The sequence below is a fragment of the Trachypithecus francoisi genome, unplaced genomic scaffold, assembly GCF_009764315.1.
Source record: "Trachypithecus francoisi isolate TF-2019V2 unplaced genomic scaffold, Tfra_2.0 Lachesis_group20, whole genome shotgun sequence".
NCBI lineage: Eukaryota > Metazoa > Chordata > Mammalia > Primates > Cercopithecidae > Trachypithecus > Trachypithecus francoisi.
This window is the reverse complement of record NW_022681466.1, coordinates 9,653,678-9,667,032: the sequence shown is the minus strand read 5'-3', so window position 1 is coordinate 9,667,032 and position 13,355 is coordinate 9,653,678. Positions and strand designations below refer to the sequence as shown.

At 58.8% G+C, this 13,355-nt stretch overlaps 1 protein-coding gene across 1 annotated transcript; it reads right to left on the bottom strand.

Moving 5' to 3' along the window:
- Positions 1-5,487: 5,487 nt before the first annotated feature.
- TMEM235 (transmembrane protein 235) lies at positions 5,488-12,881 on the bottom strand. The gene is made up of 4 exons (XM_033182411.1): positions 12,329-12,881; positions 10,455-10,535; positions 9,703-9,840; positions 5,488-5,797 (listed from the first exon to the last, which is right to left on the bottom strand). Exons 1-4 carry the CDS (start codon positions 12,816-12,818, stop codon positions 5,544-5,546), a joined length of 963 nt encoding a protein of 320 aa, XP_033038302.1. The 5' UTR covers positions 12,819-12,881; the 3' UTR covers positions 5,488-5,543.
- Between the last annotated feature and the right edge of the window lie 474 nt (positions 12,882-13,355).

The following is a 13,355-nucleotide window of genomic DNA, read 5'->3' as shown; positions in this document are numbered from 1 at the left end:
GAGGCTGAGGCAGGAGAATCACTTGAACCTGGGAGGTGGAGGTTGCAGTGAGCCAAGATCGCACCATTGCACTCCAGCCTGGGCACCAGAGAACAGAGTGAAACTCTGTCTCAAAAAAAATAAAAAGAAAGAAAGAAACCACAGGATGGTGGAAATCTTGGACTTCAGTGAGTGTAAGGCGAGAAGAGTCCACGCGGCAAGCAAAGGGGAGGAGTCTCCCTCTGTCCCTCCATCTCTTAGAAGAATCCAGATCCATACTGTGGAAGATCCAGTATACAGGAGTTCCCAGGGCCCCAGAACTGCTCTCCTGTGCTTGAGAAGGTGGTAACTCAGAAAATCAAAAGAAAGCCAGCAACTCTCACACCTGTAACACTTTGGGAGGCAGGTGGATCACCTGAGGTCAGGAGTTCGAGACTAGCCTGGCCAACATGGAGAAATCCCACCTGTACTAAAAGCACAAAAATTAGCAGGGCATGGTAGCAGGTACCTGTAATCCCAGCTACTCAGGAGGCTGAGGCAGGAGAATCGCTTAAATCCGGGAGGCGGAGGTTGCGGTGAGCCAAGATGGCATCACTGCACTCCAGCCTGGGTGACAAGAGGGAGACTCTGTCTCAAAGAAAAAAAAAAAAAAAGCCAGCAGCTCTAAGCCCCTGTAATTCCATGTCTCCCTTACTGACCTGTCTGGGGCAAGCACCAGCCAAAGTGCATTATATATCCATTGCTGCATAACAAGTGACCCGAAAACATGGTGCCTTAAAGCAACACTCATTTCCCATAGCACTGCGGGTTAGGAATTGGAGAGTGAGCCAGGTGTGGTGGCTCACGCACACCTGTAGTCAATCCCAGCACTTCGGAAGGCCAAGGCAGCTGGACTGCTTGAGCCCAGAAGTTTGAGACCAGCCTGGCCAACATGGTGAAACTCCATCTCTATGTAAACAAAAACAAAATGTAGCCAGGTGGCCGGGTGTGGTGGCTCACGTCTGTAATCCCAGCACTTTGGGAGGCCGAAGCGGCAGGGGGTGGGTATCGCCTGAGGTCAGGAGTTGGAGATCAGCCTGGCCAACATGGTAAAACCCCATCTCTACTAAAAATACAAAAATCAGCCAGGCACAGTGGCGTGCGCCTGTAGTCCCAGCTACCGGGAGGCTGAGGCAGGAGAATCACTTGAACTTGGGAGGCGGAGGTTGCAGTGAGCCAAGATCGCACCACTGCACTCCAGCCTGGGTGATAGAGCAAAAACTCCGTCTGAAAAAAGAAAGTAACCAAGCCTGGTGGCTCACATCTGTGGCCCCAGCTACTTGAGAGGCTGAGGTCGGAGGATCACTTGAGCCCAGAAGGGCCATGCCTCAGTGAGCGGAGACGGAGCCATTGCTATCCAGCCTAGGTGACAGAGTGAGACCCTCTCTCAAAAAAAAAGCGGGAGAGGCGGAATTTGGGAGTGGCTCACAGCTGGAAAGTTCTGGCTTGGAGTTTCTCACGAGGCTGCAGTCAAGACATCAGTGAGAACTGCATTAGCTGAATAATCCTCTTGCAGGTGGTGCAGTCACACAACTGACACGCTGCTGTTGCTGTTGGCGGAGGCCTCAGTCCTGTCCACGTGAACATCTCCTCGGGGCTTCCTGAGTGTCTTCGCAGTCTGATGACTTGCTTCCCCTAGGGTGAGCAGTCTGAGACCGAGGCAGAAGCTGCCTTTTTATGACCTCTTCCCGTGCTGGTACTTCTTACTCGACACCCAAGTCAGCTCTGACTCAGTGTGGTAAGGCCTACAGGGGGGTGAGCACCAGGAGATGAGGACAGATGAGGGCTCTCTTGGGGGCTGCCTACTGCATTTATAAATGCCGGCTGGGCATAGGGCCTGAGCTCATGAGAGGCCCCTGTCCTCACAGAGGTCAGGCCCCTGGCAGGGGCACCCACCAGGTGGTGCAGATAAACGTGCCAGAGTGGGATGCAAGTACTCCCAGGACCTGGCGGAGTTGGGCCATCCCTGGAGAAAGGGCTTTACTGTGGTGAGAGGAGCAAGAACCTTCGATGCTGGGGGAAGGGCCTTTGAGTCAGGGCTGGTTTCTGGCACGCGCACATGCTTGCTCACACACACGCACAGAACACCTCTGGATGGACGGGCGCACAGCTGGTAACAGTGTTTACTCGCCTTTGTGCTGTTTGTGACACACAGGCATGTGTTCCTTATTTTGAAAAGTTCTAAGAAAAATCGAAGAGGCCCACTTGGGCCAGTGGATCCAACCGTGGGAACCACCGCGACAAGGGGATTTGATGCACAGGCTCTCTCCTCTTGCTGTAAACAATGCAGCACTGGCCGGGCGCGGTGGCTCAAGCCTGTAATCCCAGCACTTTGGGAGGCCGAGACGGGCGGATCACGAGGTCAGGAGATCGAGACCATCCTGGCTAACACGGTGAAACCCCATCTCTACTAAAAATACAAAAAACTAGCCGGCGAGGTGGCGGGTGCCTGTAGTCCCAGCTACTCGGGAGGCTGAGGCAGGAGAATGGCATAAACCCGGAGGCGGAGCTTGCAGTGAGCTGAGATCTGGCCACTGCACTCCAGCCCGGAGACAAAGCAAGACTCCATCTCAAAAAAAAAAAAAAAAAAAAAAAAAAAAAAAAACCAATGCAGCACTATTTGAGCCTGATGTCATGTTATCTATTCTCGGTGACCTTGAACCATGAACTATCTCTTCCCTGGGAGGCACTCATCCGCCTCTTAATCACACCTGCAAAGCCTGACACTCAGAGAACCATGAACACAGACAGAACCCTTGGGCCAATCACTGTGGAGACTAGCCAGAGAGTGAGGCATTAACTGGCCAATCAGAGGGGGAGGAACACTGGCCAATCAGAGAGTGTGGCGCATTAACTGGCCAGAGTGGTGTCAACTAGCTAATCAGAGGGTGAGGGATGTGGCTGGCCAGAGTGAAGGAGTTGACTAGCCAATCAGAGCATGAGGGAGTCCACTAGCCAACCAGAGGGTGAGGGTCGGCCAATCAGAGGGTGAGGGATGTGGCTGGCCAATGAGAGAGTGAAGAAGTTACCTGGCCTGGCTGAATTCCACACCCCCTGGAACAGGTGGAGGCAAGGTGGGCAGGTCTGTTCTAGAAGGAAAGGTGCAAGCAGCACATCCCACTACAACACACACTCTCTCCGGGAACTCTGGTGGTCCCAGCAGCCCCTCCCCGGTGTGTCTTCCCCAGTGTCCTATCCCCAGAGCCCAAGCCCATCTGCCCTGAGAGGCCTGAAGTTAAGCTCACACCCCTGGCTTCCCAGCAAACCCCCGGAGAAGCCTCCTCAGCAGAGGCTGGGGGCCAGGAGGAGGAGAGGAAGAGTCCCCCACACCTTTCCTCCCAAGCTGAGAGGACATGCCCACGAAGCCAGCCCCCGTTTCCAACATGGAGCCCCAGGCCCTGGCCTCCCTGTGCTGACCTTGGAATAAGTAGGCTTGTGTGTCTGCAGATGACTTCACAGTGGACACACACGTGCACACACGCTCTCAGAACACCTCTGGATGGACAGACACGTGCACAGCTGGTGACAGTGTTTGCTCACCTTTGTACGGTTTATGACAGACGGGAATGTGTTACCTATTTTGAGAAGTTCTAGCAAAATAAAAGGCTTATATTGCACACAGCACAAGTGATTTGTGTAAGAACAAATAGTCACGATGTTCCCACATGGAAAGGTAAACGTTCAAACGCCGGGAGGAAGAGGAGGCTGGGCTCACCCGCCCCAGGTTTGCCCTCACTGGGCCTCAGCAAAACTGTGCCACCGCCTCGAGCTCCCAGGAGCGTCCTTAACCTTTGAATCAATAAAGAGACCTCGGGGTGGGGCAGGGAGGAGGAAGATCAAGCTACGAGAGGCCGCCACCTTCCCCAGCACACCTCTCAAGACTCAGGAAGGGCCCCCAAACCCCAAACGGGGCTGTCTACTGCTTCCACATGTTGCACAGGCCCTGGGAACCCTTCTCCTGCGGCTACCTCAACTGTCCATCTGCATAACGGTGGGCGTGCCCCAGCCTTTGTGGTCCAAGGGGACTCAGGTGTGTGCTGGCCATCCCTGTTCTCACCTATCTCTCCCTGGGACCTGCAGTGGGCCTATGGGCCTGGGCCTGCAAGCTGAGCCCCTCCCAACCTGGGGTTCTGCCCTCTGTTTAACAAGTCTGCATCCCAAACTCCAGGCCCAGCCCTGCGCCCCCCTAGGCAGCCCAGGCCCCTGTGGTCAAGAAGTCCCCTCAGCCAGGCCCCCTTTGAGGCAAGCAAGGAGTGGCCCCAAACTCCTCCACCATGGCATGACACCCCCACCCCACCCTTCTGGGACTTCCATCTCTGCCAGCTCCGTGTGCCCACCAGGGCACTCACAAGGGCATATCACCCCCAGGTTGCTGCAGAGAGGAAGGGTCGGGGACCGGAAGCAGCCTGGGCCAAGACAAGGACAGAGATCTGGGCGCCTGCTCTCCCCAGAAACGTTCAGTGAAAAGTACCTAGCAGGCTTGAAAACAAGGGAGCGGGCCGGGCGCGGTGGCTCACGCCTGTAATCCCAGCACTTTGGGAGGCCGAGACGGGCGGATCACGAGGTCAGGAGATGGAGACCATCCTGGCTAACACGGTGAAACCCCGTCTCTACTAAAAAATACAAAAAACTAGCTGGGCGAGGTGGCGGGCGCCTGTAGTCCCAGCTACTCGGGAGGCTGAGGAGAAAGGTGTGAACCCGGGAGGCGGAGCTTGCGGTGAGCCGAGATCTGGCCACTGCACTCCAGCCTGGGCGACAGAGCGAGACTCCGTCTCAAAAAAAAAAAAAGAAAGAAAACAAGGGAGCAGACAGAGGGGCACATCTGGCTGGCTCAGCTCCTCGCCCCCGACACCTGCAAGTCAGAGGGGGCTCTCGGGCCCTCTCCTCAGCCTCTTCTCCACCAAGCCGGCCCTCCGGGGAGAGTGGACAGAATGAGGCCAGGGAAGCCTTGGCCTGAAATGGCATCTCTCTGGTGCCAGGTGATCTGGGTGGGTCCCTCTGCCGCTCTGGGCCTCAGTCTCCCCCTCTGTAAAATGGATAAAGGGTAGCCATTGAGTAGGGCCACTATGGGACTGGAGAGCAGCATGGAGCCCAGCCCCACGGCATTTAACAGACACCTACTTTTCTCCCAGGTCCTTAGGAACGGGGGCAGTAGTGGCTCATGAGCCTGCTGGGGGAGGGGCGAGTTCAGGCCACACCCTTGAGGCGCCCCCACCCAACTCTGTCACTCAGCCTGTGTCACCTGGGCCACTTACTTCCTCTTTCTGGACTGGCTCTTCTCATCTCTAAGAGGCAGTTGAACCAGTTAGTCCCTAACGAGCCTGCCGGGGCAGGGGAGCCTCCCCAAACACCTACGGAGAAACCTGAGCTGGATTCTTGGCTCTGCCCCCGACCCCTTGTCACCCCCAGGGCTGCTTCCTGGCCAGGACCCCAGCCAGACCCAGGGAAGGGATTCCCAGACTCTCAAGGGGCCCTGGCTCTGACAGCCCAGTCCCAGGAGGTGCAAAGGGAAACCCAGTCCCCTCTCACCTCCCTCCCACCTGCTGGGGGCTCAGATGACCACAGAGTGGGGGTCTCAGACTGAGGGTCCGGGCGGCCGAGAGCAGGAGGGCTCCGCTGAATGCCTCTGAGACACAGGAGCCCCAGGCCAGGGCCATGGACCAGCCGAAGCTGACGCGGACGCCCTGCACGTGCTGTGGGCCGTACTGCCGCGCCGTCTCCGCGAAGGCCAGGTGCGAGTAGCTGATGTAGATGCTGACCCCGGCCAGGGTCAGGACACCTGGGGGAGAGATGGGGAGGGCAGCTGCTCAGTGTCTGCTCCAGCGGGCCCAGGCCCAGGTGGTCCTGCAGATACCGCCTCAGCATCCCCGCCCCACTGGCATTCAGGCAGAGCTGCGGGCAGCACACCACCCTTCCTGTCCTGGTTAGCCTTGCCTGGCTATCAACCTGGCCCCCAGACACCAACTCCTGCTTGGGGTCAGACAGGACCGCAAGGTAGTCAACTGCATTTGGGGGAGTGGAGCTTTAAGAGGCTCCAATTCAGTCCTCAAACCCCAGAGACCTCATTCCACAAAGCCTCCTGCAAACAGTGCCACCTGCCCCTCAACATGGTTCCCACTCACATAACTGCCCCCACATACCCTGTACCCTCCATGGCCCCCAGCACACATACACATGCACACACACATGTACACGTACACATTCGCACACATTCACACACAGACAGCCATGGCCTCTGCTGGCAGCAGCGTTGCCCAGTGCTGTGAGCAGAGTGAGTCCCTGCCCTGCACCCCCGCCTCCTCTTCCTCACACTTTCGCCCTCCCTACCTCTGGGGCTAACATCCCCCTCCGACTCTCCTTCCAGAGCCCCCCGTCCTCCCAGCTCTGAGTCTCAGGCCCTTCCTCAGGGGAGGATGCCTGCCCTGGGCACTCCTCGCTCCTCCCTCCCACTCTCCACGTGGTCAAAGCTGTTGTCAAAGGAATGAAACCAAGCTCTGCACAGGGTGGCAGGCACCAGGTTTCATCCTGCAGTTCCGGGTCCAGCAAAGAGCTGGGCAGGGGACTCAGTCCATGCCTCCAGGGTATTTTCCTGTCCGCTGGGCTTGGAGGGACCAGCCCGGAGTGCCACCCCCTTCCCACAGCTTCAGGCTGATGAGAAAGCCTGTCCTTGGTGCCGACTGTAGGGAATGTTAGCCGGGGGGCAGGTGGCCCTGATTTCCCCACAGGCACTTCTTGGGTGCACAGGGTCCCCTCTGGGCACTGCCCAGCCAATAGAAGGACAGTGACCCAAGCTGACGTGCAGGGCCAGGTCTGGATCTCACTGGTGCCCAGTGAAGGGGCACAACCCAGCCTGGTCTTCTGTGATTACCCCTGGGAAGAGTGGGAAGAAGACGGCATGGGGAGGCCAGGGGAGGGAGGGCATATAGATGCCTGCCCAGCTGGGCAGCATAGCAACAGAAATTATGGATTTAATTTGGGGAGGAATGTGAAGCCAAATAGAATGCAGTGGGCCCTGGAAGAAGCAGGGGTGGGGGTCAGCTCCCAGCAGCGGGGGTTGACTGCGCGGCAGGAGGTGCCTGTCTCTGCCTGCGGCACTGGCCTCAGCTGCAGCCCAAGGCCCCACTTCCTGGCAGGCCGCCCCACCAGCTGAGCCCTCTCCAAACACCAGCTGCCTCCTGTAGACTGGCCGAGGACACGGCCTTTCTCCTAAAATGAAGGGGAAGGGTAAGTTCCCACGCTGGGACCTGAAGTGCCTCCCGACTTCCTGGTGAGGGGGCCTGGGCTCAGCTCCTGGCAGACCTCTCTCAGCCTCCCGCCTCCTAAAGGAGGCCTCCGCGGCTGGCACCTGCAACCTCAAGCTGGGAAACTCTAGAGGACTGTGTCACCGCAGACCCTGTCGGTCCTCCAGGCCCCCCATGATCCTGTCTCAGGAAAGGGCACCCAATCCATCTGGTGTGCTCCATCTCCCTCCTGCTCCTTGCAGTGCTAGTGAGGGGTGAGGGCTGAGCTGACCCTAGGCAGGTGCCCTTGGTGTGACATCCTGAGAGCCCTCTGCGCTTTGGCCCACAGCTGACCCTCATTCTAGGAGTGGAGGCCCTCTCTGCCTGGGGAGGCTGGAGTCGCAGTGGAACCCCCACCCATCCACCAGCTACCTCCAGCCCCTCTGCCCTCTGGCCAGTGCCTTCGCTCCCAGGCACAATGCAGGGGGTCCCTGTAAGTTCTCCCGGTTACAATCCCAACCCAATTACTCCCGTCACTGGCTCCCGAAGGTCCTCGTAATTGGATTTTGAAGACTCACAGATGGGCTCCAGGGTCGGGTCATTTGGATTCTTCCTGATTTCATTGTCTAGAGGAGACCTTGACTTCAGTGTTGCTCTCATGTGGCCTGTGATCAATGCCAGGGCTGCTGGGTTCCCCAATCTCTGCACCCAGCCGGGCCTCCTCAGTGGCAGAGGCCTCCCAGAGAAGCAGGGAGGGTGCCCCCAGCCCTGGACGGTCCGCTCCTTGTGGCCACGGCCTTGACAGTGGAGCTGGCCTGAGACACCAGGCCTGGCTCAGGCCTGGCCTTGGTTGACAGGGGCGGCTGAGGACAGACCGTCTGGAGCCCCCAGTCTACCTTCCACAACAGCTAGCGCTGGGCAGTCGGTGGAAACTGAGGAGACAGCACAGCGGGATTGGAGCCCAGGCCCTCGTCCCTCTCCAGGCCTCAGATTTCTCACCTGCAGCTGGGAATGGGGAGCCTTCGGAGGAGCACTTGGCCAGCACCCGGCATAGTCAGAGCTGGAGCCGTGTCAGCGGATGGGTAGTTACCGGTTACAGTCTCAGCCTGTGCTGGGGTCAGAGCTGAGGCCTCTGGTGCCCCGTTGCACCTGCCTTCATGCCTGGCCCTGTCTTGTCTGTGCCAAACCCCTGAGCCCTTGCTTCTCCCACCAGGACAGTGTGGGAAGAAGGGTGTGGTAAGGGGCTGGCCCCAGGCTCCCCAGCATGATCTGACCCAGCAAAGCAGGTCCTGGGGTTGCCCTGGAGGCCCTCATCACCCGCCCTCCCCGCCACCAACAAGTTTGGACCCTGGTGCTCCTCCCTGTCCCAGGCTCTGACCCACAGCCAGAAGCCCTGCTCCTATCATGGTGCTATGGTTTGGTGTCCCAGCCCAAATCGCATGTGAAATGGTAATCCCCAGTGTTGGAGGCAGGGCCTGGTGGGAGGTGACTGGATCATGGCGGTGGCTTCTCATGAATGGGTTAGCACCATTTCCCTTGGTGCTGTTCTCTGGATAGTGAGTGAGTGCTGAGATCTGGTTGTTTAAAAGTATGTAGCACCCAGCTGGGCACAGTGGCTCACGCCTGTAATCCCGGCATTTAGGGAGGCTGAGGCAGGTGGATTTTCTGAGGTCAGGAGTTTGAGATCAGCCTGACCAACATGGAGAAACCCTGTCTCTACCCAAAATACAAACTTAGCTGGGTGTGGTGGCCCATGCCTGTAATCCCAGTTACTCAGGAGGCTGAGGCAGGAGAATCGCTTGAACCCAGGATGCGGAGGTTGCAGTGAGCCGAGATCATGTGATTGCACTCCAGACTGGGCAACAAGAGCAAAACTCCATCTCAAAAAAAAAAAGTGTGTAGCACCTCCCTACTCTCTTCCTCCTGTCCCAGCCATGTGAAATGCTGGCTCCCTGCCTTGGCCTTCCGCCCGTGATTGTCATTTTCCTGAGGCCTCCCCAGAAGCAAAGCAGATGCCAGCATCATGCTTCCTCTACAGTGTGCAGAACCATGAACCGATTAAACCTCTTTTCTTTATAAGCCTAGCTAATTTTTGTATTTTTAGTAAAGATGGGGTTTCACCATGTTGGTCAGGCTGGTCTTGAACTCCTGATGTCAGATGATCCACCCACCTCAGCCTCCCAAAATGCTGGGATTATAGGCATGAGCCACCGTGCCCAGCCTAAACCTCTTTTCTTTATAAATTACTCAGTCTCAGGCATTTCTTTATAGCAATGTGAGAACAAATACACATGGGTACCTTCTGGAACCACAGGGAGCTGCCTGCCACGGCTCCATCACCAGGCTCAGCACCTGCCCAGAGGGAAGCAGGGGACAAGGGCAACAGTAGAGGCAGCACCCCACTCCCGGGACCTGTGGCCCAGCTCCCATCTTTGGAGCCACTCTCCCAGGGCCCCAGACTCACCCCCCAGCAGGAAGTAGCAGCCGGTGAAGAGCAGCAGAGGTGCACTCTGGACCAGGGAGCTGAGCAGGCCACAGATCCAGCCGCACACGAGAAGGAGCAGGCTCAGGGGCAGGACCACCATGACTGCGCGGTGCAGCACTGCAGCAGAGGGGGCTCAGGTGAGAATTCTGGTCCAGGTAGGCCCTTCAGCGCTTGTCTGCCAGAGGACAGCGACATGGTGCTTCATCTTCTCAGGAAAAGCGGCTGACGCCCATCTCCATGAAAACCACTGGACCTTCCCAGTGGCCCCCTCTTGCCCTGGCAGGGGCTTCCTAAGGCCGGGAGAGGGAGGCATCCCCAGAACCCTCCCAACCCCCATCCCCAGGCCTCACATGTCCCCCAACCCGCCAGGTGGAAGGTGTCAGTCAGGTAGACAGCAGGCCATCTGGAAGAATCGAGTCCTAAATGGGGAGCCAGGAGTCTGCAGGGCCCACAGGATCCAGCCACGCTCAGAGCTGCCTGACTTCCCCAACAACAAAGGGATGAGCCTTCGCCACTGAGAGGGAAACTGAGACGGGAAAACAGGACAGGCTGGGAGCCGGGCACCTGTGGTTAGGCACAGTAGCACAGCACTGGGACAGGTCTGCGTGGAAACATCCTTTTACAGATGCAGGAGCGGTGGAAGCAGTGCTGTGGGATGGGGATGGGGATGGCTGGGATCCGGCCTTGCCCGAATATTTGGAAAGGATGAGGCGGCCCCGCCCAGGACTCACAGATGAGGTGCTTCACCGAGGTGGAGACATCCAGGCTCTCACTGGCGAAAGGGTCGACCAGCGGGATGCAGCTGTTCTGCCCTGGGAAACGGAGGCCTCGAAGCCTGGGGCCTGGATACCGTGAGGCACCCAGCAGCCTACCCGAGCCCAGGGGACCCCCTGGCACCACAGGGCCCTGCCAGCTTCTCTCTCATGCTGAAACTCGGGGCTGGGACTCCAAGTGGGATGAAAGGGCCAAGACCTTTCGCCTTATTTTCACATGCAAGTTATGCCTGCACAGATGCGTTTTTAAAATGTCAAACGCTCCATGGAGGCCCCCTCAGAGTCCCTCAGGCAGGGTTCCTCGTAATGCGTTTGTGTGTGGAACTCAGGCTTTCCTTTGGGTCAGGAAAAAGGTGTGTGCAGAACGGGTTCCTGGGAAACCTTGCTCCAGAATCTTCCTGACTCATGTCATGTGGGCATACGTACTCTCTGGTTCTCACACGTGTGCAGAGCCACCTGCATAGGCACATGTGTGTGCACACCGGCACACAGGTGCGTGTCAGGAGGTCTTTGTAGCACAGTTAGGCACAGTCTATTGGATGGATGAGCACACGGCTCCTAACTCCTCCCCAGTTGCACTGAGAAAGCCACCAGCACACGTGTACCACCCACACTTGCACTCACTCATATACATGCCCACACACTCTCACATGCACATACATGCACACTAACATGCTCACACACTCATATTCACATGCACACACTACACACACATGCACATACATGCACACTAACATGCTCACACACACTCATATTCACATGCACACACAACTACACACACATGCACATGCACACTAACAAGCTCACACACTCATATTCACATGCACACACAACTACACACACATGCACACTAACGAGTTCACACATACTCATATTCACATGCACACACAACTACACACACATGCACATACATGCACACTGAGCTCACACACTCATTCGCATGCACACACAACTACACACACATGCACATACATGCACACTAACGAGCTCACACACTCATATTCACATGCACACACAACTACACACACTCACACATTCATATTTACATTCACAGCCAGGTGCTCACACATGTTTATGTTCAGCACACGCACACATATTCAGATGCGCACACACGCTCACTCACACTCAGACCTCCCTGCGGTGCCAGCCCCGGCCCTGTGCAGAGGAGGCTCCCCAGGCGCAGCAGCTCCTGAGGAGGCAGCTGAGGGGAACGGAGGGGTCCTGAGGAGGCAGCTGGGGGGAACGGAGGGGTCCTGAGGAGGCAGCTGGGGAGAACGGAGGGGTCCTGAGGAGGCAGCTGGGGGGAACGGAGGGGTCCTGAGGAGGCAGCTGGGGGGAATGGGGGCCTGTGGACCCTGCAGCCTCCTCTCTCCCTGTGCTCTGAAACCTCTGCACACATTCGGAAGCCCTGTCCCCGCCGCGTCAGGAGGTGTGGGGTGAGCAGCTCTGACGGCGCCTGATGGGGAGGGGGCGAGGGGCTGCAAGGCCCAAACCCCGTGGAGGGCGATCAAGAAACAGCCCCTGGTGACTTGGATGAGGCTCCCCAGCTACACACCTGGAGGCTCCCCTCCCCCTCTCGCCCCACAGCCCCCTCCTCCGGCTGTGAGGGCCCTGAACAAGGCTCCCTCCCTCCTGTAGCCCCTGGACTGTCAGTTTTGGGGGGAGACGGAGGGTGATGGGGAGGGAGCTGAGAGACACCCTGGGGCAGAGCGGGATGCAAGGGAGGGGTCCTGCGAGGGGGTCTGGCGGGGCGACACGGGCGGGGCGGGGTTAGGACGGTGTCGGAGGGAAGAGGTCGCGGAGGGAGGAGGGCCGGCGGGGTGGCCGGTTACCTTCGCAGATGCGCCAGAGCCCCGAGTGCGAGGAGAGCAGCTCTGCGCGCCCGGGCCCGGCGCTGCCATTGCCGGCGTCCGCCACCTCCAGGATGTACCAGTAGTCGCTGGCGACCGCGGCGGCCAGGAGCGCGAAGCTGAGCAGCGCACCGAGGGCGGCGGCCAGGAGCAGCACACCCAGCCGGGCCATGGGGGCGGCCGGCGGGTGGGGACGGGTCGGAGGTGGCGGGGACGCGCGGAGCCGGGAGCCGGGGGGCGCTGGAGCCGGGGGGCGGGCGGGCGCGGCGGCGCTCGAGGCTCTTCTGGGCACGTCCCCGCTCCTGCCCTCGCACTGGCCTCGCGGGCCCCCTGGGGGCGCAGGGAGCTCGCCCCTGGGGGAAAGGAGAGGAAGTCGGGAGCCGCGCGGCGAACCTGGGACCTGGGCTCCAATTCCAGCGTCACCACGTGCCCTGGGCACGTTGCTTAGTCTCCCTGAACCCCGGCTCTTCATCAGCCAAATGGGATGCGCCTGTCTGGCCGGGCTGTGCAGGGCTTGGGAGGAGGAGGGAGGGCCCGCCAGAGACAGACCCCAGGAGGATGGCCGGCCGGGAAGCAGGACAGCCTGGCACGGGCTGGCCCTGGGGTCCTGTATCAGTCCTGAGGACCAACCAGACGGCAAGTGTAGTGCGTGGGCCCCTTGGCTGGGCCGGGGACTGAGGAAGGAAAAAACTTTGCTTTGGATTCGCTCATAATTACAAATGCCCCCTCCAGCAAGGCCGGCCTCTGCCTGGCCAGCCACTCACGGAGCAAACAGGCAGAAAGAATCTTCTAGGACAGGCGTCGGGTGCTAGTGGGGGTGGGAGTCAGAGGAGCCGCGGAGAGGCCCCCCCCACCCACCCAGGAGTAGCCCCATGAGCAATCCCGCGTTGGCAGCCATCGGTAAGGTCTGGGGTTAAATCTGCAACGAGGGGGAGGCTTCCTCTGGGTCGCCACACAGAGCAGGGCAGAGCCTGCAGAGAGGGTCAGAGGTCTGAGGACATCCCGGCCC

Excerpts from the sequence above, each read along its gene's own strand:
- TMEM235 (XM_033182411.1), bottom strand. The coding sequence starts at position 12,818 with ATGAAGAGCCGGGGTTCAGGGAGACTAAGCAACGTGCCCAGGGCACGT. Across the intron at positions 10,536-12,328 it reads GCTCTGGCGCATCTGCGAAG|GGCAGAACAGCTGCATCCCG; the intron begins GTAACCGGCCAC and ends TCCGTTTCCCAG. Across the intron at positions 9,841-10,454 it reads CTCGGTGAAGCACCTCATCT|TGCTGCACCGCGCAGTCATG; the intron begins GTGAGTCCTGGG and ends CCTCTGCTGCAG.